This window comes from Phascolarctos cinereus, unplaced genomic scaffold, assembly GCF_003287225.1.
Source record: "Phascolarctos cinereus isolate Bilbo 61053 unplaced genomic scaffold, phaCin_HiC Scaffold_4;HRSCAF=312, whole genome shotgun sequence".
In the NCBI taxonomy this organism is placed as follows: Eukaryota; Metazoa; Chordata; class Mammalia; order Diprotodontia; family Phascolarctidae; genus Phascolarctos; species Phascolarctos cinereus.
In genome coordinates, this window is record NW_027555847.1 from 465,948,038 (window position 1) to 465,973,035 (window position 24,998).

Genomic DNA, 24,998 nt, shown 5'->3' on the forward strand with positions numbered 1-24,998 from the left:
TTTATCAACAATTTGGGTTAAGATATGGGCCAACCAAGTCGGCAAATGATTCAGATGTAGGAGAAATAGCTTGTGCATTAGATGACAGAATATAGATTTAATAAAGTCTCAAAAGGATGGAATGATGGGCTGAATCTGACTAGATAAAATTTATAGAGATCAAGCTAAAATCTTGTATTTACTTTCAAAAAGTTAATTATACAAATACAAGATAGAAGAGAAATGGCTTAACAGCAGGTAATGTAAAAAAAAATAACAACTGGCAGTTTTCATTGATCAAGAGCTCAAATGGTGTTTGTTGTGTAGCTGCTAAAAATGTGACCTTAGTCTATATTAATGGAATTATAATGACACATCAAGGGAGGTCACAATCCCAATTGTGTTCAGCTTCGTGTTTTAAAAGGGAGTTGGCAAATGGAAGAAAATCCACAGAGGTCAAGATGGTGAAAAGACTCAAAAAGGAAGAATTGAGAAAACTGAGAATGTTTAGCTTGGAAAATAAAAGCTTAGGGGAGAATGGGGTAGATGTCTCAAATATTCAAAGCCTCATCATAGATGTAACCAGGTTTCAGCATGTATCATGGATGTGTAAGTGCATCATACAGCATATATGTAAACCTGAAGTATTTTGCATGTGGCTACACATGCAGAAGAAGTGATTCCAGCTTGCCTGAGAGGAGCTGAACAGATACTTCATACCTACATAAAAGATGGAGTTGGGCAGAGAGAGAAGGGGAGAGAGAGGTAGACAGAAGACATTCTAGAGAGTAAGAAGGAAAAGCTACATACATGTAGGGAAAGCCAGCTCCGCAACATATCCTTGATTTTCTAGGTTGTCTTTGATGAGACTTCAGAGACAGAATTTCACCTCGGGTGAGTCAGAGCCTTTCTCTGGTTTGAGCCAAAATTTTTGTCTCACTCTGCTCAGACTAGCTCATTCATTCTTGTGTATTTTATGGTATATACAAAATTTGTAGACAGTCAATTTCTGTTAGCTGTATTTCTTGGATAAATGAGTGTCTTTGATATTCACTACTTGTGATGGGCTTCTGTATAACCAGCATTTGGTGGAAAGGGGGTAAACTGGTGAGTATAAGCTAAGGGCTGTCCATCCCTTTAAAAGTGACCAAGGAAGCAGCTTTCCTTTGGAGCCCACCAAAATCCTGCCCCTAGTCTACCAATATTTGAGGGAATATAAATGTAGATAGATGACTACCTAGGTCAATACCCTTCTTGGGGATATGTGAGAGAAAGCATGTGCCTAATCATGGTTCTCCCTTCTGTTTCTCTAAAGGCCATCTTCCTTGGAGAGAAGTGGGCCAGATTCCAGAAATATTTAGCATTGCCACCTATGAGACTCATGGCTATACTTTTAGACAACCCATGTGGATATATCCTAAGGGCACACATATCCTATATATGGCAAGTAATTAGAAAGAGACAGAGAGAACGGTCAATGTCTTGGATAAGAACAAGCGTCATAATTAGAACAATTGGCCTTGGCAAGGAAAAGGGCCACTTTGGCCACCTCTTCCATAGACTGAAACAGTAAAAGACAGATTTAAATATAGAGAGGTGTTGCAGTATGGGAATGATAAGAGATGAGAGCTCAGGACAGATAGTCTTGAATTTCTTGGTAAATAGGTAAGATCATCTGCTTGCTGAGAAATCAGGGTGAGTGGGTGACTCAAGGAGACAACTTTTGGAACAGTAGGGAATGTGATAAAAAGGAATAAAAGGATTTCTGTGTAGCAGTGAGAGCCCACATCAGACTATAAAACATGAATTTATAGTAGAGCTAGTCAGTACAGTGATTGCATGACTTCCTTCAGGGGCATCCAGCAACATGGCAAAAGGAATAGGGAGCGGAAAGTAGGAGTGATCCAAAACTGAGGACCAACAAGGTATGAACAATGATAAGACAAGGGAGCCAGAAATTCGAAAGTGGCAGACTGTATGTAATTGAATTGATCAATTACAAGATCAAGACTGTGAACCGCAGAAAGATACACCAGAGCAGGGCTGAGAGGTAAAGGGACTGAAAGTTATGGTGAGGACAAGTAATACACGTAGGAGGGATAAGGCAGAGGGAGACATGAAAGTGGAGGAAATTATGATCAGATAGAGGAATTTCATAGTTCAGTATCATTGAGGTATGATGGGGCCGCTGTATAGTGCAGTGGTTAGGGCACTGAGTCAAGAGTCAGCAAGGCTGAGTTCAAATCTGGCCTTAGACACTTACTAGTTCTATGACCCTGGGCAAGTCACTTAACCCCTATTTACCTTAGTTCTTCATCTGCAAAATGGGGACACACTGGAGAAGGAAACGGAAGCCATTCCAGTATCTTTGCCAAGAAAACACCATGGACAAATCCACAGGGTCATGTACAGTCAAACAACAACAAAAAATACCCTGATAAGTAATGATGAAATCTAAGATAGGACCACCATACCTTCCCCTGCAGGTGACTGGGGTAGAGTAAAGCTAAAAGTTATGTGAGGAGGATGGTTTCAGAAAAACCTGGGAAGACTTATATGAACTGATGAAAAGTGAAGTGAGCAGAACCAGGAGAACATTATATGAAGTAACAAGCAATATTGTAATGATGATCAACTATGAAAGACTTAACTGCAAAGATCGATACAATGACCCAAGACACTTACAAAAGACTTGTGATGAAAGATGCTATCCACCTCCAGAGACAGAATCGATAAACTGGGAGTTACAATTGAAACATGTCGCTTTTCACTTTCTTTCTTTTTAATGGGTATCATATTGCTTCCCTTCTCAATTCATGGGGGAGGGGCTAGAAGGAGGGAGAGAATTTAGAACTTTTTTTAAAATTTTTTTTAAAAAAAGTGAATGTTAAAGAAAAATATATAGGTCATGAGAGTTGAGAAGTTTGATAAAATGGAAGGCCAGAGAATTCAAGGAAACATCAACCTTTCAACCTATTGAATTCTCCAAATATAATATGGGAAAGGGAATGGCAGGGGAGACTGTGAATCGGTACTGAAATCCTTGAGAAAGGACAGAGAATGACTTAGAGGCTGGTAGATTTCAGGGATATGGGTGAACTTCAAAGGAGGAAATGTTCCAGAGTGAAGGGGGCACAGAATCTTCTCAGTGACAGTATGGGGCAAAAGATATGGAGCAAGTCCTCCTTCTGGCCCATTGTATTGAGGTCATAAGAGTTGAAAATAGATAGTACTGAAGGTGTCTAAAGATGTTATCTTTTGAAAAAAAATACAGGCTTCTATGAGTGCAAGTTGGGAAAATTGTCAGAAGAAGAAATAGAGGATGAAAAGGAGTTAATAAAGCACAGGGCTCTGGAGAGCTCCTCCTTCAGGAGCTTAGAAAAACAGGGATTAGGGAGAGTGCTTGACAATAATAGGAATAAGAATTCTGGAGAAATAACAGGGGAAGGGGATTTTTGCTTCAGTTTATTTGTGACTCTGAATCATAGGGATTAGGGGAACAAGAAGTAAAAGTTAGCAAGCCCTAGGATGAGGAAAGTATCATATGATCAGAGCCTACACCCCTTTGGGGTCCTGTGATGAAATAAGACCTCACAGTACAAGGGTATCATCACTATGAGCCGTGCATTCTCTCCCTACACACCCAGGTAGCTGGGGATGGAGGTGGTAGGGATTTCAAGGTATATTATACAAGGTGGACATAAAGAAATCAGGTCCTTAGGGCTAGAATCAAACACATATAATGCCAGTTCTGCAACCTCCTTCCAAGGTGGTGGGGATGAAGCACATCTAAAAGATATTCAGTATGTGAAATATCCATTAAACTCATAGGTTAGACTGGGAAATTTTGAGTCTGGTCCTGGGCTTGCTGGCTCTGGTCTAGATGGGGATCAAGCAGCATGAGGTCTTATGCAGGCAAAGAGTCAGAAGCAAGGTTTCTAGTGGCGGAGGTTCAGATCCAGGTTGGGGCTAGTCAATATAGAGGCTGGTGGTTTTGGCATGGTCCAGAGTTTCACCTCCACTCCAGGCTAGAATACATGCTCATGATTCTACTGATAGACATACATAGTACTAAGACTCGCTGTACTAATAAGGTAGGCAGCCATACTCCATACCTTATGCTATGCATCTGTGCATACTTTGTACTCTTCAAAAAGAAAATCAAAAAAGTAGACATGGTGAACACAAAATACCATAGTTAAAAAGGTATTTGTCTATATCTTAACTCAGCTCTCACCACTGTGTATCTGCTGCCCTGCCTAGTTTCAACTCTGCAGAACAAGATGTTATCCTCCTAGGATAAGTTCGTTATTTCTAAACTCACCACCATGCTGCTAACTCTAGCCTTTATTGACACCACCTGCCTCAGCCTCCCCTTCCCTCTGGATGGGTCTAAGGATGGAGTATCAAACTCTTCCCAATGCCTTTCTTTATAGAGAGCAGAAACACTCTATCTCTATGTTGTTTAAACTCCACAGAACAAGATGACCCTAAACAGGGCCCCATGCCAAGTACCCTCTGATGTCTCTTTCCCACACACACCCACTCTTTCCTTTCTTCTTTTTGTGTTATCTCCACCTTTAGATTGTAAGCTCCTTGATGGCAGGAATTGTCTCCTAATTGGTATGATCCAGCTCTTAGCACAGTCCCTGGCACATAGTAGGTGCTTAATAAATGTTTATTGTATTAGATTGGTTTAGCAGACAGGAAATGACTGATTATTGATGTAGGAATCATTTCAAAATTAGCTACCTGTGTGTAATATTTATCATCATTTGATTAGAGCAAAGATCAGGAGAAGGATCAAATATGAAAAGTCATTACATGCAATTATAATAGCTCCAGCCTGACCTATTTAAGTAAACTGTTGATTCTAGCAAATGGGAAATAGATAAAATGTGAGATATTGACTGATTATTGCCATTTCTTAGGGAATTTTAATTGATTTAAAATAGGGCTATGAGAAGGCCAAACTAGTCAAGAACTCACTTTCACTCACAAATATAGATCTCACTGCCAAGCAGAGAAAAATGATAGCCAACATCAAGACTAATTTAGAATATAAACTCATTTGCAAAACATTCAAAATAAAATGGTTGAAGATCACAGCACAAGAGCTGGAAGGAACCTTGGAAGCCATCTAGAAGCAACTTTGCCTCACAAAACAGTGCAAAACAGTAGAGGGGGAAACAAGTCTACAGAAAGCTTTTCAAAAGAACCAAATGAGCCTAGGTCATTCTGAAGTACTTTTAGGTGAAATTGGAAGGAGTTAACCAATAAACATGAAATGCAACAGATCTGCCAACATTCCACTAATTACATATTCCCATCAATTCTGATAGTGGAATTACTACAATTGGCATCCCAGACCTGAGTAATGATGTGTGAAAAGTGAACATAACTGGTTGCCTGAAAATATCACCCAGGTTCAACACATCCTGCTCAAGGTAAAGAAGCTAGCCTCTGAACTTGAATCTAGAAGCTCTTGGACTTCCGCTTCCAAGAGCCAAGATGGAAGAGTGAAAAGGTAGTCACTCTCACTCTCCCCTATCAACTTCTGAAAACCAAGAAAATATCACCCCAGAAAAAAAAAAACCTGAACACCTGAACTAGAAGAAGGATGGGGAGCAGCACTGCAGCAGCCCAGCAAATGGGTCTCCCAGTGCCTCAGCAAAAATAAGAGAGGCAGAACTACAAGGGGCCCCAGGCAGATAAGTACCCAGGGGCATTCATCTGAAAGGAGGTGAAGAAAACAACCTAAAGGCTTCCTAAAGCCCAGGCCTTGCTGATTCCAACCCAACACCAGGTGAGCTGTCAGAGCCCTGCAGCCTCCAATTGTGAAGAAATCCTGAAGCCCAGGTGGTAGAGCAGGCAAACACCAACACCTGGACCTCCAGTGCCTCAGTGAGGGGGGGGGAACCAGTGGAAACCAGCTCAGAAAACCACCAGGTGCCTCGGCACTCTACCACAAAGGAATCTCCCAGTGCATTAGCAGAAACAAGGGAGACAACACTGCAGGGGCCCCAGGCAGATAAACACTCTGCAGCACCCATCTAAAAGGAGCTGAAGAAAGCTAAAGGAAAGGAAAAGCAGGCAACCTAGAATTGCCTGAAAGTTCCAGCCTTGCTGATTCCAGCCCAACATGAGGTAAGCTGCCAGAAACCTACAGCCTCCAATTGCCAGCATAAGAGGCCCCAGCACACAAAGCCAGTGACCAAGACCTAGGCTCCCAACACAAGAAGCTTGGGTCAGTACCCTCTGTTCCCCAGCAGGAGAGCTCAATCTCTTTAAAGGCCAGGGAATAAAGAAACACCATGAGTAAAAAGAAATGTACCATAGATTCATATTATGAGAAGAGTGAAGATCAAGACAGAAATTCTGAAGAGGACAACATTGTCAACAAACCCACATCTGCAACAACAAAAGGGAATATGAACTGGTCTGAAGCCCAAAAAGCCTTCTTAGAAGAGCTCAAGAAGGATTTTAATAGTCAAATGAGAGAGGTAGAAGAGTCCTTCAAAAATACAATTGGCCAATTGGAAAAAAAATACACTGAAGAAAACAAGTCCCTAAAAAACACAATTGGCCAATTGAAGAAGGAAGTACAAAAACTAACAGAAGAAAACAATCTGTTAAAAACTAGAATTGGACAAATGGAAACTAATGTCTCTATGAGAGAGCAAGAATCAGTCAAACAGAAACAAAAAAATGAAAAAATAGATGAAAATGTAAAATACCTCATCAGTAAAACAACGACCTGGAAAATGACTCAGGAGAGACAATTTAAAAATTATTGGACTACCTGAAAATCATGATAAAAAAAGAGCCTGGACAGTATCTTTCAGGAAATCATAAAGGAAAACTGCCTGAAAGTCCTAGAACCAGAAGGGAAAATAACCATAGAAAGAATCCACCAATCACCACCTGAAAGAGATCCCAAATTGACAACCAAGGAATATAATAGCAAAATTCCAAAATTACCAGATGAAAGAGAAGGTGCTGCAAGCAGCCAGAAAGAAACAATTTAAATATCATGGAACCACAGTCAGGATTACACAGGACCTTGCAGCTTCTACATTAAAAGAGCAGGGCATGGAACATGATATTCCATAAGGCAAAGGAGCTTGGAATGCAGCCAAGGATCAATTACCCAGCAAAAATGAGCATCATTTTTCAAGGGAGGAGTGGATATTCAATGAAATAGGAGACTTCCAAACTTTCCTGATAAAAAGACCAGAGCTCAACAAAAAATTTGATCTTCAAGTACAGGACTCAAGAAGAGATAAAAAGGTAAATGGGACAGAAGATACAATATTGTTAATGGGGGGGGCTGTTTAAACCCCTACAAGGGAATATGAGACTTGCAACCCTTGAGAACTGTATTGTTATTACACCATGTTAAAGGAGTATACATAAAGAGGGTGGATATTAGTTGACTTTGATGTAATGATAAAAAAAAATCTAATCAAGTGGGTTAAATGGATCCAAATAAGTGGATCAATCTGATCTTAGAAAATGTACTGAGAAAGGAGGAGGCAGACAAGGGTAAATTACATTACAGGAAAAGACACAAAATCCTATTACAGCAGAGGGAAAGAAGGGAGGGGGAGCATTGTTTGAACCTTACTCTCATCAGATTTGGCTCAAGAAGGGCATAATATAATCAGTTAGGTATAGAAATCTAACTTGCCCTATAGGCAGTAGGAGGGAAAAGGGGAAAGAAAAGGGAGGGGGAAAGAAGGGAGGGAAGCAGCAGTAAGACTAAAGGGGAAGAAAAGGGAAAGGGATAATAAAAGGGGAGGGACTGAAGGAGGCAGTGGTCAAAAGCAAAACACTAGTGAAGGGGGGAAAGGAAAAAGGAGAAAGAAAAGCATAAATGGGGGAAAAAAGGATGGAGAAAAAGACACAGATAGTAATCATAACTGAATGTGAATGGGATGAACTCTCCCATAAAAGAAAGGATTGCAGAATGGATTAAAAACCATCAGATAAATCATAACTGAATGTGAATGGGATGAACTCTCCCATAAAATGGAAACGGATTGCAGAATGGATTAAAAACCATAATCCTACAATATGTTGTTTACAGGAAACACATTTGAAAAAAAAGTGACACACACAGGGTAAAGGTAAAAGGCTGGAGCAGAATATATTATGTGTCAGCTGAAGTGAAAAAAGCAGGGGTAGCAATCCTGATCTCATACAAGGCAAAAGCAAAAATAGATTTAATCAAAGAGATAAGGAAGGAAACTACATCCTGCTAAAAGGTACCACAGACAACGAAGTAATATCATTACTAAACACATATGCACCAAATGGTATAGCATCCAAATTCTTACTGGAGAAGTTCAGGGAGTTACAGGAAGAAATAGACAGCAAAACTATATTAGTGGGGGACCTGAACCTCCCTATCTCGGCACTAGATAAGTCTAACCACAAAATAAACAAGAAAGAAGTTAAGGAGTGAATAGAACATTAGAAAAGTTAGGTATGATAGACCTCTGGAGAAAACTGAATGGGGATAGAAAGGAATATACTTTTTTTCTCGGCAGCACATGGCACATACACAAAAATTGACCATGTACTAGGGCATAAAAACCTCACAGTCCAATGCAGAAAGGCAGAAATATTAAATGCATCCTTTTCAGATCATGATGCAATAAAAATTATATATGATAAAGAGCCATGGAAAGATAGACTAAAAAATAATTGGAAACTAAATAATCTAATCCTAAAAAATGATTGGGTCAAACAACAAATCATAGAAATAATCAATAATTTCATTTTAGAGAATGACAATAATGAGACAACATACCAAAACCTATGGGATGCATCCAAAGCAGTTCTTAGGGGAAGTTTTATATCTCTAAATGCTTACATAAATAAACTAGAAAAAGAGGAGATTAATGAATTGAGCATACAACTAAAAAAAAACTAGAAAAAGAACAACTTAAAAATCCTCAACTAAACACCAAATTAGAAATATTGAAAACCAAAGGAAAAATTAATAAAATTGAAATTAAGAAAACTATTGAACTAATAAATAAAACTAAGAGCTGGTTTTATGAAAAAAACAATAAAATAGATAAGCCTTTGGTTAATTTAATTTTAAAAAAGAAAGAAGAAAACCAAATTACTAGTATCGAGAATGAAAAGGGCAAAGCTACCACCAAGGAAGAGGAAATTAAAACAATAATTAGGAATTATTTTGCCCAACTTATATGCCAACAAATTTGACTATCTTAGTGAAATGGATACATATTTACAAAAATATAAATTGCCCAGATTAACGAAGAGGAAGTAAAATACTTAAATAACCCCATCTCAAAAAAGAAATTGAACAAGCCATTGATGAACTCCCTAGGAAAAAATCTCCAGGGCCAGATGGATTTACATGAATTCTATCAAACATTTAAAGAACAATTAATTCCAATACCATATAGACTATTTGGGAAAATAGGTGAAGAAGGAGTCTTACCAAATGCTTTTTATGATACAAATATGGTGTTGATACCTAAACCAGGAAGAGTCAAAATAGAGAAAGAAAATTATAGACCAATTTCTCTAATGAATATAGATGCAAAAATTTTAAACAAAATACTAGCAAGTAGATTGCAGCAACTTATCACAAGAATAATACACTACGACCAGGCAGGATTTATACCAGGAATGCAGGGTTGGTTCAATATTAGGAAAACTATCAGCATCATTGAGCATATCAACAACAAAACCAACAGAAACCACATGATCATCTCAATAGATGCAGAAAAAGCTTTTGATAAAATACAACACCCATTCCTATTAAAAACACTAGAAAGCATAGGTATAAATGGAGTCTTCCTTAAAATAATAAATAGCATATCTAAAACCTTCAGCAAGCATTATATGTAATGGGGACAGGCTAGAAGCATTTCCAATAAGATCGGGGGTGAAACAAGGATGTCCATTATCACCACTGTTATTCAATATTGTACTGGAAACTTAGCTTTAGCAATAAGAGAAGAAAAAGAAATTGAAGGCATTAGAATAGGCAAAGAAGAAACAAAGCTATCACTCTTTGCAGATGACATGATGATATACTTAGAGAATCCTAGAGAATCAAGTAAAAAACTACTTGAAATAATAAACAACTTTAGCAAAGTTGCAGGCTATAAAATAAACCCACATAAATCATCAGCATTTCTATATATTACCAACAAAGCCCAACAGCAAGAGATAGAAAGAGAAATCCCATTTAAACTTACTGTAGACATTATAAAATATTTAGGAGTCTACCTCCCGAAACAAACCCAGGAACTCTATGAACACAATTACAAAACACTTTTCACACAAATAAAATCAGATCTAAATAATTGGAAAAACATCAGTTGCTCATGGGTAGGCCGAGCTAATATAATAAAAATGACAATCCTACCTAAGCTAATTTACTTATTCAGTGCCATACCAATCAAACTACCAAAAAATTATTTTATAGAGTTAGAAAAAATAATAACAAGATTCATTTGGAAAAACAAAAGGTCCAGAATATCAAAGGAACTAATGAAAAGAAATGCAGGGGAAGGTGGCCTAGCAATTCCAGATCTTAAATTGTATTATAAAGCAGCAATCATCAAAACTGCTTGGTACTGGCTAAGAAATAGGGAGGTGGATCAGTGGAATAGGTTAAATATGCAAGACACAGTAGTCAATGACTATAGTAATCTCTTATTTGATAAACCCAAAAACCTCAGCTTCTGGGATAAGAACCCACTCTTTGAAAAAAACTGCTGGGAAAACTGGAAAGAGCATGGCAGAAACTAGGCATAGACCCAAATCTCACACCATATACCAAAATAAAGTCAAAATGGGTTCATGACTTAGATATAAAGGCTGATACCATAAGTAAACTGGGAGAACAAGGAATAGTTTACCTATCAGATCTATGGAGAACAGAAGAATTCATGACCAAACAGGAGATAGAGAACATTGTGAAAAGCAAAATGGATAATTTTGATTACATTAAATTGAAAAGTTTTTGCACAAACAAAGCCAATGCAACTAAGATTAGAAGGAAGGTAGAAAATTGGGAAAGAATTTGTACAACCAGTCTCTCTGATAAAGGCCTCATTTCTAAAATATATAGAGAATGAAGACAAATTTATAAGAACACAAGCCATTCCCCAATTGATAAATGGTCAAAGGATATGAACAGACAGTTCATCTATAGTCATATGAAAAAATGCTCTCAATCGTTATTGGTTAGAAAAATGCAAATCAAAACAACTCTGAGGTACCACATCACACCTATCAGATTGGCCAACATGACAAAACAGGAAAATGATAAATGTTGGAGAGATGTGGGAAAATTGGAACACTAATACATTGGTGGAGTTGTGAAATGATCCAACCATTTTGGAGAACAATTTGGAACTATGCCCAAAGGGCTACAAAAATATGCATACCCTTTGATCCAGCAATAGCACTTCTAGGGCTATATCCCAAAGAGATCAAACAAATGGGAAAAGGACCCACATGTACAAAAATATTCATAGCAGCTCTTTTTGTGGTGGCAAAGAATTGGAAATTAAGAGGATGTGCATCAATTGGGGAATGGCTGAGCAAGTTGTGGTATATGAATGTAATGGAATACTATTGTGCTATAAGAAATGATGAATAGGCTAACTTCAGAAAAACCTGGAAAGACTTATATGGTCTGATGCTGAGTAAAGTGGCCAGAACTAAGAGGACTTTGTACACAGTAACAGCCACGTTATGCAATGACTAAGATTGTTAAACGGAACCCTTCTCAGCATTACGAGGATCTAAGACATCTCCAGAGGCCTCGGGATGGAAAATGCTGTCCACATCCAAAGAAAGAACTATGGAAGTCGAATCGCTATCACTTTTTTTACCTTCTGTTGAGTTTTGTTTCATCTTTCTGATGGTTCCTCCTATTGGTTTTAATTTTTATGTACAACTTCACTAATGTGAAAATATGTTTAATGGGAATGTAAATGTAAAGCCTATATCAGATTGTACGCCATCTTGGGGAGGGGGTGGGGAGGAAGGGGGAGAAAAATTTTCAACTCAAAAGCATATGGAAGGGATTGTTGATAAATCAAAATAAATTAATAAAATTTTTTAAAAAGTCAACATAGTAAGATGAAGTTAGGAACAACATCTGGATCTTACCAAACATATACATAGAAGTTTGTGATGGAGGTCACACGATTTAAAAAGCATCTGGGAACTGCTTTTCAAGATAACTAAAATTGGGGAAGACTTCAATAGAACAGAGATTATCTTGAAACTTGATGTCTATAATATATAAGGAACTGCCTTAAAGTCCCAGCATTAATTGCCAGTCTGTGATTGATAATTATTCAAGGAATATGAACAATTTTCAAAAGAGGAAACAGCGATTACTAATAATCACTTGAAAAATCCAGATCTCTACCATGAATCAGAGAAGCAAATTAACATAGCTTTAAGGAACTATCTTGAACACATAAAATTGACAAAAATAATTAAAAGCAACATAATTCAGTAGTAGCAGGGATATAGAAAAACAGATGAATTCATTAATTAGTGGTGAAATTAAGCTTTTTAGAAGCTTTTGGGAGAGCAAATTTGGCAGAATTAGTACAAGTTACAAAAATGATCATACCTTTTGATTTAATAATTATGACAAAAGTATTATCAGAAATTTTAAAAAGAGTTTTATCCCTTGAGTTTTAAAGGATTTTCATGGCAGAGTAATATTTATGGAAACAAAGAACAAAAAAAAAAAAAGAAAGAAAGCTAAATATCCAATGACAAGGCAATGGTTAAATAAATTGTGGTACATTAATATAATGGAATACTGTAATGCAATTGATTGACAAATATGAGTAATACAAAGGAATCTGGAAGGGCTTTTTAATGAAATAATTAAAATATAAAGTTACTAAGCATGTTCAGTGGTTTGCATTGATGTTCAATGTTAAGTTTTTGATAAAACATTTCATTTTTTAAACTAGTTTAAAATATATTTTGTATATATGTGTTGTCTCTCATAAAGAAGAGGGCAAAAATTATTTCATTTCTGTTTTTAAATCCCCAATGCCTAGCACAGTGCCTGGCACATAATAGGTGATTAATACATATTTGTTGGTTCACTGATTGAAACAGCAGGACTCTGGTTCAGACCCAGGTCTTCTAAAGCCAAATCTGGTGTTTCACCCATGAAACTAGGCTGTCTCAGTGTAGCAAGATGAGGTGGAAAGAGTAACACACTTAGAAGGATTTTAAGAGGCTAGGAAAAGGCAGCGGAAAAAATCTATAATTGTTTCCCCTGGAAATATTGTTAAATCACCTGGGAAACAGAAAAATAGCTTGATTTGAAGTATATTTTAAATTTTATATGGTGAAACAGGCTGTTTGCAAGTCTCACCATCTGGATGCCCCACCAGAATTCTCCTCAGTGGCCTAGTATCAGGAAAACTACTCAGCTTGCTCTAAATAAATAGTCTAGCTCAGGTATGAAGAAGGGCAGGATTCCTCTATCACCCTAAAGCCTCAAGATCCTCGTGTAAGGCCTTATGAAATCATTTTCTTACAGAATAAACTTAGGTTTTCCTCAGACCTTGTAACATAAGTTAAATATGTTCTTAGGAGACCAGGGAGAAACCAGGTTTATTTTGTCACCTTAAGAAAACCATAGGGTTTATACCTGGAAGGAACCTTAGACATCATTTGGCTCAAGCACTTCATTTTACAGATGACAAACATGAGGCCCAAAGAAATAAGGGCACGCCAATAGTAAGCAACAAGGCTAGAATTTGAACACAGGGCCTTCATCCTCCAAATGGAATGCTGCTTCCACTATCGATGAGACTAAGATCATGTAATCCTCAACCCAAAGAATTACATGTAATACTTTTTTAAAAATCTATTCATAAAGTAATCATGATCTCTTGGAAAAAGAACTGGATTTGGAGTCAAAAGACAAAGATTAAAATCTCGGTTTTGCATTTCTTATATTTATGGCTCTAGACAAGTCATTTCACCTTTTTTGGACTAAGCTTCCTCATCTTAAAAAAATTAGAGAGTGGGCTATATGATCTCTAATAATAAACTCTCATGAGTTTATGAACCTATGATACTAAATGTACCTTCTACAGGAATTGAAGGGCGGAAGATATGTCACTTTATTTCCTATTTATCAGATATATTAGTAGATCTTCCTTCCCCAAAAGCTAGGTCAAGCTGAGGGCAGCTTTATCTATATTAACATCTGCAAAACTTTGGTCAGGTTGAACATGGGTCCACTTGTAAGGCACATCCAAGGGGTGTGCTGCTGGCTCCAGAGAGTTGATGGTTAAATTAAGTTTTCTTTCTTTCTTTTTTTTTGGTGAAGCAATTGCCCAGAGTCACACAGCTAGTGAGTGCTATGTGTCTGAGGACAGATTTGAACTCAGGTCCTCCTGACTCCAAGGCTGGTGCTCTATCTACTGCGCCACTTAGCTGCCCCATTGGACTGGTACCATTTTTAAAATAAAAATGGAAAGGAGGTCAATATCCAACAATTCAACCAGTTGTCCTAGTTAGATTACACAGGAAAGGTAAGAGATGAAGTCACCTCTGAAAGTGGTTTCATTTAAGTCTTTCTTCACTCCTAACATCTGACTCTGCTGCAAAGTAAGTTTTATGTTTTTATTCTTTTTAAAAATAATACAGTTAACTTGAATATGCTGAAATGAGCTCTTCATCTAGTATTAAATATGTCCAGTATGACCCTCTGAGCTAAAAAAAAAATGTGGAGTTGGTTACATGTTTATGATTTCTTTTTTTTAGGATAGGCAATGGGGTTAAGTGACTTGCCCAGGGTCACACAGCTAGTAAGTGTTATGCCCGAGGCTGGATTTGAACTCAGGTCCTCCTGAATCCAGGGCTGGTGCTCTATCCACTGCGCCATCTAGCTGTCCCTACGTTTTCAACATGAGAATTTATACCTTGGACATTAGCAAACACTACCGATCAGGGCTTGAATTATTGTTTTGTTAATTACTTAGACTAAAGAAAGTAAAGGAAAAAAGGTTAATAATTCAGATTAAACTTTAAAGTATATTAAGGGTGATTTTTTTTTAACCAGAGAACAGATTGTTAAACATTTACCAGCACACGTCTGGGATAACCCAAGGAAAGTAGGAAATAAAACCTCTGCACGTTGGCTTCTGACCTACCATTCAACTGAAACTGGTTTCCCCAAAGTTACCAATGGGGGCAGCTGGGTGGTACAGTGGATAAAGCACTGGCCCTGAAGTCAAGAGGACCTGAGTTCAAATTTGGCCTCAGACCAAACACATGGTACTTGCTACCTGTGTGACCTTGGGCAAGTCACTTAACCCCAACTGCCTAAAAATTAAAAAAAAAAACAAAGTTACCAATGATCCCTCATTTGATGAATATAATAGTCTTTTCTCAGTCCTTTTACCTTCTCTGCAGCATTTGACACTGTTAATCATCTCTCCTAGATTCACTTTCCTCTCTGGGTTTTTGGGACACTGCCCTCTTCTTGGTCTGTCCAATTACTCCTCAGTTTCCTTTGCTGGTTTTTCATCCATATTATGCCCAGTGACCATTGATGTCTCCCTCTCTTCCTCTCAAGACTCTGTCCTGGTTCCTCTTTGTTTCGCTTGGTGATTCCATGTTATAATCAGTCTCTCTGCAGATGATTTGCAGTTTGCTATATCCATCTCTGGTCTCTCTCTCGAGCTACAGTATATTGCATTAAACTGCCTTTTGGATACCTTGAATTGTCTATCCCATAGGCACCTCAGACTCATCTTGTTCTTATAAAACTAGCTGCCCCCACATTTATTTTCACAGAACCAATGAACTAACTATTTTAGGTTTAGGTTTAGATATACTCACATTTTGAAAGGAAAAATGCAATATGAGATAATATGTTGTTTATTAGCATAACCCAGAAAACTAGTTACAAAGGAACATTTTTAAGTGAATGAATGCATGCAAAAGCATTTATTAATTCCTTACTAGGTGTCAAAGACTGTGCTAAACCCAGAGATACATGTACAAAAATGAAGACGATGTTCACTTCAAGGAGTTTATAGGCTCATAGGGGAAGGTAGCACATATCACGGAGTGGTAGCCAGGGAGAAATACTTTGGTTTGGGAAGTTGCAGAAATGATGATTAGAGCCATAAGGGGGGGAAATTGTATTTTTCCAGAAACAGTAATAGAGATGATTTGATTGTGGTTTGAAAATTGTGGTGTGAGGAGGGAGGTGTATCCGTGAGTAGGCTGGTGTAACTCTTCACCACTCAGTCAATTGACTGAGGACTAAAGTGTAGGATGGCTCTATCAGGGCCCAGATGTAATGGAAGACTGAGGCAACCATCAGTCTGGGTGGCTGGGCCCTAGGGCAGGAGTTCTGGACATAAAAAGGTAAAGTCCTCCAGGGGTTTGTTTCTGTTCAGCCAAGGATTGAAATGAAGCTTGACTGGAACACACCAGAACTGGAATCACAATAGGAACATTTTTCTTGTTATATTTAGTAATTATTTTGAGTGTGCATTTCAATCAATCCATTCCTTTTCATTCTACGCAACTCTTGTCCATGTCTTCCTATAAATCATCCATATGGAGGTCACCCAATACACTGAGGGCCCTACACTCTAAGACTTTCAACGTAACATAGGTACCCGGGGAGCACACAGGCTTTCAGACAGCTATTCTTCCTTCTTGCTACTTGAGTGGCCTACCTCCTTTTCTGGTCATACACTTCTAGTCAATTGCTGGAAAATGATGCTTTGTTGGAAATACACTGCAGCAATCATTTATCTCTTCATTTGAGTGGCCCACAATTTTTGCCTTTTTTGGAGATGGTGTTTTTCCACAATTAGCAGCCATATAGCATTGCTAGAGTAATATCAGATTAGACTATTGAGCCTTTTTCTGCTTAGACCCAGGGAGGCAGAACAAGGGTTGAAGTTTCCAAGAGATAAATTTAGGTTTCATGTAAGGAAAAATGTCCTATTGTGAGAATTATCTGAAAGGGGAATAGGCAACCTTAGGAAGCAATGAGTTCCCTTTCCCTGGAAGTCTTCTAACAAAGGCTTAGTGATTGACTGCCAGATACAGTGTTTGGGAAATCTTTGTTCACCTCTGGTTAGTCTCTGAGGTTCATTCTGAAACTGAGGTTCTATGATATTAATTACTAAAGTACTTGAAAGGATAATTTGGATATATCCTTTCTAAACATCAGATTGGTTGCCCACTGAATTGGGCCCAATGTCCATTTCCCTTTGGGTGGTCACTGTGTAAGCAAGGCCTTTGGTTTATGAAGAATAATGGTTGGATGGGAGAATATAAATTTTGTTGTGAACAGCTTATTTCATTTAAATTTAAAATACATTTGAACCTTTGTCCATGATGTCATTAGGGGGACTCTTCTCTTTGGACAGGGAGAGAAAAGACAATAAAAATATTTTTTTCCTATCACTCAGTCCTGAAGATCACGAAATAGCTGTGCTATTGCAGTAAATTGTGTCTGCCTTACTAGCTGTGTGATCCTGGGCAAGTCCCTTAACCTTGTTTGCCTCAACCTCCTCATCTATAAAATGAGCTGGAGAAGGAAATGGCAAACCATTCCAATATCTTTGCCAAGCAAGCTCCAAATGGGGTCATAAAAAAAGTTGGCCATAACTGAAACAACTCAGCAACAACAGAAAGTGCCTAGACTGAAGAGCTGCCCCAAAAGGAGAAAAACTTCATTGATAAAGTTGGCCTTTTCATATGAGTGGAGTGCGTATGATTTGAGGCTTCTTTCCTCAGTCCCCAACCAAAAGAACCTCCTCTGATGACTTACCAATGAAGGTCTGCCATTCTGAGCATTAATGCTGCTCCTTTATCACCAATGAAGAGCAGGTGCTGAGAGAATGTGGCCCAGGAGCAATAATTTTAACAGAAGAAGGGAGTCAGTAGGATGAGGGCACCATCCATGTCTGGATGAGACTCTGTACCATATGATGGTACAGACTTCCCACTTCTCACTTCCCAATTATGTCTGTGGCTCAACTTGCTCGCTTTAATCAGAGGATAGCTTATTCTTTGTGTAGATACTCACAAGATATAAGTGGAAGGGCCAGCAGGAAAATTTCAGCTTTGCCCTTCGTAGATCCACCTGGGACAATATGGGCTGGTCTGAGGCTCTACCTCTTTTTAGCCTTCACTGGCCCAGTTTGTGACCTAGGATCCATTGCACAAGCTCTGGATGAGTGAGTTGGGAGCTTGGGTGGAGGTGGAGCAGAGTGTGAGGAGGGAAAGACATTGTGGCCAGGATCACAGAGGCCTCAGGAGGCAGAAAGGATAAACTGGAAATTGACTAGAGTCACTAGGACTGAATAACCTCAGGGCATCTGGGAAGGTAGTTTGGGTAGGAATGGGGTGGAGGGTTCTTTCTTTCTCTCCAAGGCTGTTTTGTACAAGATCTGCTTCTTCCCAGCTGAAGGGAAACTTTTAAAAACTCCTTTGGCCTGAGGGAGAGAGGGATTTGAAAGTTCTCAACCTCAACTAGAGAGTCTGAAAATAAATCCCATCTTTTGTCCATTTTCGCAATCATTCCAACAGTTTAATACGGTAGAATGTGAAGAAATTGCTCAACCGATTACACAACTTTTGAAATGAATGCTAAAGCTGAAAAATATTACAACAGTGTGTTTAAACTGTGTGCCGTAAGTGAGGGTTCTTACTTCTTGGCAACCTTTGAAAAAAACTTTTTTTTTCCAAATAGGATCTGTCTGGAAAACCAAAAACATATGGAAGTACCTTCTGTTGCATGCAATGTATACATCATACAATATATGTTACAAAGCCTTGTAGTAGGTTAAAAAAAAACTATCAACTGGCAAAATGTTCACCTCAATCACTGGTAGGTGCAAGAAAAGGGATGGAAAATGTGATCCTTCTGACTATCTTAAAATATTTAAAGGGCTGTCATGTACAAGACGGACTAGTGTTTTTTGGTTTGGGGTTTTGTTTTGTTTTGTTTTCTAGTTGGCCCCACAAGGCAGAACTGGAAGCAATGGAAGGAAGCTGCAGAAAGATAGTCTTAAAGTCAACATACGATTAATTAGAATTAAACAAAAATGAAATGGGCTATCTTAGGGAGTAGTGAGTTCCATTCACTGGGGGTCATCAAGCAGACGACCACTTGACAAGAATGTCGTCAAGAAGATTCCTGGTCAAGTTGGATGGTCTCTTCCATTGCTGAGGTTCTGTGATTCTATTAGCTTGAAATGGCACAGATAAGGATAGCCTGATTTTCTTCAGTCATTCAACCTCTGGGCTCATGCTAGCTTGCACTCATTCTGATTTAATGAGCATTAATTAAACACTGATTGTGTTGAGCAATGTGGGTAATAGCTGGGGAAGACACAGTACCTGTTTTGTAGCAGCTTATAAACTAGTCCTGGAAACAAGATATACTTGAAGAGACTGCCTTTCCCTTTACATAGCAATCAGTAGTTTGGAAAGCCTTATCAGAAAGCTTCAGAGAAGTTTTGGAAATATGCCCCAGGGGCAGCTAGGTGGCACAAAGATAGAGCTCCAGCCTTGGAGTCAGGAGGACCTGAGCTCAAATCCAGCCTCAGACACTTAACACTTAGTAGCTGTGTGACCCTGGGGAAGTCACTGAACCCAATTGCCTCACCAAAAAAGTAAAACAAACAAACAAACAAACAAACAAAAAAGGAAATACACTCCAAAGCTCTCGGGAAGCAGCATGGCAAAGTGGAAGGAGCCCTGGATTAGGAGACAGGAGTTCTAATCTCAGCTCTGCCAAGAGCTCCCAAAGTGACCTGAGATTTAACCTCTTTGAACTTCATCAGAATGAGGAAAAGGTTTTCTTTTAGCTCTGAAAATGTATGATGCTATGATTTTTATGTATGATGGAGTCATCCTAGGGAACATTTCTAAAGCCATGCGTAAGATGCTACTGAGGAAATTCAAAACAAGAAAGAGATCATTGCAGGGAGGAGTTAGTGAAGGTAGCAGCATGAAAGAGGCATGTTAGGTAATATGGGTAGGTCACTTGCTGTGGATGGGTGTAATAGCCTCACACCTGCCTAGTAAAATGTGAGCATATGTTCATTCATACTCATATATCATACATATATGTGTACATGTGTATATGTGCACAAATAATATTTAACTCTATTGAAAGTTTAATGATTGAAAGATCATAAAGGATCATTTTCTGTACCTTTATGGCAAGGGAGAGAGACTTTTTGAGTGAATATTAGCTACTGAGAGGCAGAATGTCACAATGGATAGAGCAGGGGGTCCTAAAAACTCAGATTCAAATTCTTCCTGTTATTTAACATTTAATTTCCCTGAATCTCAGTTTCCTCATCTGTAAAACAGAAGTAACAATACCTATAATGTATAGTACTACTCTATACTGTTGTTAAGAGGCTCAAATGAGATGATGATGTATGTAAAGTGCTGTGCATACCTTTTTTTTTTCTTTTGGACTGGATCTGTGATTTTATTGGTGAAGGGAGCTTCCAGTGAGAAATTTCTTCTATAAATACGTAATAGCATTTTCTTTGTAACTTATAGTCTTACAGAGTTGCCTTAAAAGTTTTGTATAAATGCCATATGCCATTATTATTCTGCCCATTCTGGGGCAGCATTGTTCTTGATCCTGAGAACCCAGAAGATCTATTAATTGCCATTATTTTTAAAAGTCAGTCCTAGAACTTGTCCATCCCACTAAATGAATTATTTGCTTAGATCTAGGGTTTGTTTCTTGGTATTTTTTTTTTATATTCATATTTACTAATTACACAGCTCCTGGAATTTAGTCTACTTGGACAATACAGGCAGATTATAAATTTGGTCCAGAGCTGAGCAGAAGGAAGAGAGCAGGCTGGATCATCTTTGGAAAATTGCAAGGCTCCTTTAATGACTCCATGATTCCCATGAAAGCAAAGGCCCTATCACTGTTACTGCATGTCAGTGAGACTTGGAATACAGGAGTCTCCAAAGAATTTAAAAAGAATATCACATAGAAAGGGCAGTGGAGAGGCACATGGCAGGTGTGACCTGATCACAATACATAATCAATGAACAATTTTGTGGAAGAACAGAAGTAAAAGATGTTACCATGGAATTATAAGATAGGAAGAGAAGATGGGTTGGTCATGTGGAAAAGGTAAAGGATGACAGAGGGAGAGCTAGAATGTTCTGCTAGTATCCTTGCAATCTCAGAAGAAGTTGAGGAAGGCCTCTAACATGTTGAGTGAACCCTTCATGGTGAAATTATTGAAAGATATGGATGTCTGGACTGCAAATTGCATTATTGGAGAAGGCTTCCAAACTGATAAGATTACAGATCCATTTGAGTATCATTATTATTTTTTTTTATCATAATTAATGGTTTAAGAGGCACTTCTTCTACCTAGATCAGTATCATGGCCAGAACCATAGAATCCTAAGCCAGCAAGAGATTTATCGCAGCTGGCTAACATACTAGATAGATTTCTGGGCCTGGAGTCCGGGAGACCTGAGTTCAAATTCTGCTTTAGACACTTACAAACTGGGTGACCTTGAGCAAGTCAGTTAACTCCTGTTTGCCTCAGTTTCTTCAACTCTAAAAATAGGGGTAATGATAGTACCTACCTCCCAGAGTTTTTGTCAGGATCAAATGAGTTATTTGCAAAGTGTTTAGCCCAATACCTGGCACACTATAATTGCTTAATAAATGCTTGTTTACTTCCTTTCATCTAGTCCAGTGCCCTTATTTTACAGATAAAGAAACTGAGACATAGAAGTCAAGTGACTTGTCCACAGTCTCTTTGTTCTTGAAAACAAACAGGTTATTTTGAGTAGAAGAGCTTCTTTTAGATAGATTTTAAAACCTGCCCAATGGGCAGTATGGTCTTGATACTAGGTAACTGCACTTGGGAGTCAAGCAGATTAGAGTTCAGATTTCACCTCAGCTACAGAATTTTTGTTGTTGTTTTTGTTGTTGAGTAATTTCAGTTATGTCCATTCTTTTTGACCCCATTTGGGGTCTTTTGGGCAAAGATACTAGAGTGGTTTGTCATTTCCTTCTCCAGCCCATTTTATAAATGAGGAAACTGAGGCAAACAGGGTTAAGTGACTTGCCCAGGGTCACACAGCTAGTAAGTATCTGAGGCCAGATTGAATCTTCCTGACTCCAGGCCCAGCATTCTATCCATTGTACCATATAGCTAACCAGTTGGCACTCTGCCTCTTTGTGCTTGGGGATTGGGCTTAGTGACTCTAAGGTTCCTTCTATAGCTCATAAATCTGTGATCTTATGATCTACATAGAGTACCTGTATTTGCTATTTATCAGCTTCATAGATGATAAGTGAATCTCCTTTATCTTAAATCTAAATCCCCTTGGGATTGAAAGTACCACACTAGACCAAATATGAATCAGTATATTCATTCCATAATGAATACTCCCTGTGGGGTAGTGAAAGCATCGTTGATTCCTTTGGAGTCAGGGGTCTTGGGCTCTTGCTTCATCTAGCTATTTGTGTGACCCAGGGCAAGCTACTAAAACTCTCTAGGCCTCAGCTTCCTCATCTTCAAATGAAGAGAAGGTAAATGAAGGAACTTAGAGATTTCCTAGTTACCTTCGAGGCTTCAAATTCTGTGGTATGTGGTTAACACAACAGGTAAAAGAAATTCATATAGTCCATAAACATAAACACTCCATTAGGAGTGTCTTATGAATCTCATCTGAGGTCAGCTCAATAATTCAATCATTATATTTAAAATAACTCATTCTGAAAAGGTTTTTTTTGTTTGTTTTTTAAATGAGATTCTTATTTCCAGGGACTGTGGAAAGGAGACCTAGATGGAATAGATAGCTGTGAAAATAGTGCTGTATTATTTGAATGAAAGTTGAATGTAGGCTATAAAGCTAACATACACATGCATCTTATTTTTATCTAGCCCTCTGGATATATTTACCTGCTTTGAAAGTATCGGCCTTATTACCTTGATATATTTGTTTGCAGCATGCTTAAGGCCAGAGACTTTAAAATTTTGCTTCTGAGATGGAAATTCGACCTTTTTTTTTTTCAGGCACCTTTTGCCCTTGGGGTGTAGGGGGGGCTAAGTAATCTACCTGTCAGAAACTTTGGTTGGGAGCTGTCTGTGCTCCAGGGATTGAACATTACAATAAAAGCTAATCCTTGGAGCAATCTGATGGAGCAGCCTGACAGTCCTTCTCCCGGGGCCTGAGCACATCAGAACTGCTGTCCACCTTAACCCTCAAGGATTCCAAACAGAGATGAGTCAGGACCTGGCACAGGAGAAGCATTCCCTCCCTGCTTGGTAAACAGAACAGCCCTTTGCCGTCACTCGGATCCTTTCAGTGCCACAAGACTCCAGGAAGAAACAAATACTTTGGAAGCCAAAACCCCAAGGCAGGGTAAGAAAACAGAATTGTGTGCATCCTGAGTGATGATTTCATTGGCAGGAATTTCTTAAAGGAGAAACTCTGGATGGTTCCAGCTAAATGCCCGTTCTTGTTAACTTCCAAGCTAACAATTAAGCTCTTCTCTCCTGAAGTTTCTAGGGGTGACCTTTGGCTTTTTAACCTTGGCATTTCTAAATGAAATCATTAGAAGTATTCTTTGCAGTTAATATGCATTCAGGTTTGTTCTTCTACCTTCGTATGTTTTGTTTTTTGTCTCTCAGGCTACCTTCTTATATTATACTTCATTTAAATAATTGCTTTTCTTTTTTCCTTTTTTCCCTCATCTTATGCTTTCCAGCCATTCTGGGAAGGACCTATAAACACACACACACACACACACACACACACACACACACACACACAAGCACACACAAGCACACTCTCCTGAGAAGAGTGACTTTTGAGCACCAAGGTAGGACTACCTCAGCATCAGAGAGACAGTGTGTTGTCGAGATGAGAGCATTGTACTTGGACTCAGAAACACCTGTGCTTGAAACCTACCTCTGGCACTTATTAACTGTATGACCCAAGGCAAAATCATTGAACTTCTCTAAGTCTCAGTTTCCTCATCTGTAAAATGGGCATAGCCCCTGGTTTATGGGGCTTTTGTGAGGATCAAGTGAGATGATCTATAGGCTGTACTCTGTAAACTTGAAAGTGCTATGTAAATAGTGACCTGTAGAGTTACATGTACTTTTTGCATGTTTCCAGTCATCTAACCAAAATTTTATATTTTACCACCTAGAGGGGCTTCTACCTAATGGAAATTCTGCTTACTAGCCAGACTGCCAAGTGAATTTGTTTGGCCTACTTTGGGGAGACAACTCAATCATATTCTTAGGTCTCTCCTTCCAAAGCCTTATGTGGATAGTTCCATGTAGGTTCATGGGCCTGTCCTTTTTTTCCAGTTATTCTGAAGACTTTATGTCATATTTAAGCATCTTGATTGCTACTTGAATAAGGTCTTATGATTCTACTAGCTGCTCAGCCTTAATAGAATTATTTGAATGTTTAACTCTTTTCCTCCTCTTCCTTTAAATGCCTGTCATTTCTGTTCTGGACTTAGTAGAAATCACTCACCCTGTTGGATGGCATGGCTGGCTAGTGCCTTCGAACTTCCTCTGGTAGAGTCACACCTGTAGTCTACTAATAACTGAAACACCTAACCCTCACTCTTCTCATGAGTAGAGAAACAGCCGTGCTCTGGATATTGTGATGTCACAGAGTTCAATTCTTGGTTTTCATGAAGGCCCCACGGAGACCCAGAAGCTCTTGGGCTTCAACTCCTACCCTTGTTTAGATCACAGCATAGACCACCAAGAACCATCCTCTCCTCCATTCATGCTTACCCCTTTACTCAAAACTTTCTTAAGGACCTCCTGAACCATGGACTTCTCAGGGCCATACACTGACCCACAGAATCATAGAACTTAGCTAAGTGCTAGAAGGATCTTAGAGACCAAAGCCTTCATTTTACAAATGAGTCAAGGTTAACCAAAGAGGTTAAGAAACTT

General features: G+C 38.6%; 1 protein-coding gene across 6 annotated transcripts in view; it reads right to left on the reverse strand.

The window, feature by feature from the left end:
- DNAJC5B (DnaJ heat shock protein family (Hsp40) member C5 beta) overlaps positions 1-24,659 on the reverse strand; it is a 116,417-nt gene extending 91,758 nt beyond the window's left edge. For 2 of the 6 annotated variants that reach the window (XM_021002129.2, XM_021002128.2), the window contains exon 1: positions 24,565-24,659. Coding sequence is in view for 1 of the 6 variants with exons in the window: in XM_021002123.2 (XP_020857782.1) it covers positions 24,565-24,579 (15 nt within the window). In the remaining 5 variants the exon portion in view is untranslated. The remainder of the gene's footprint in view (positions 1-24,564) is intronic. The other 4 variants (XM_021002125.2, XM_078153383.1, XM_021002123.2 and 1 more) reach the window with 2 other exon arrangements.
- Positions 24,660-24,998: the final 339 nt, after the last annotated feature.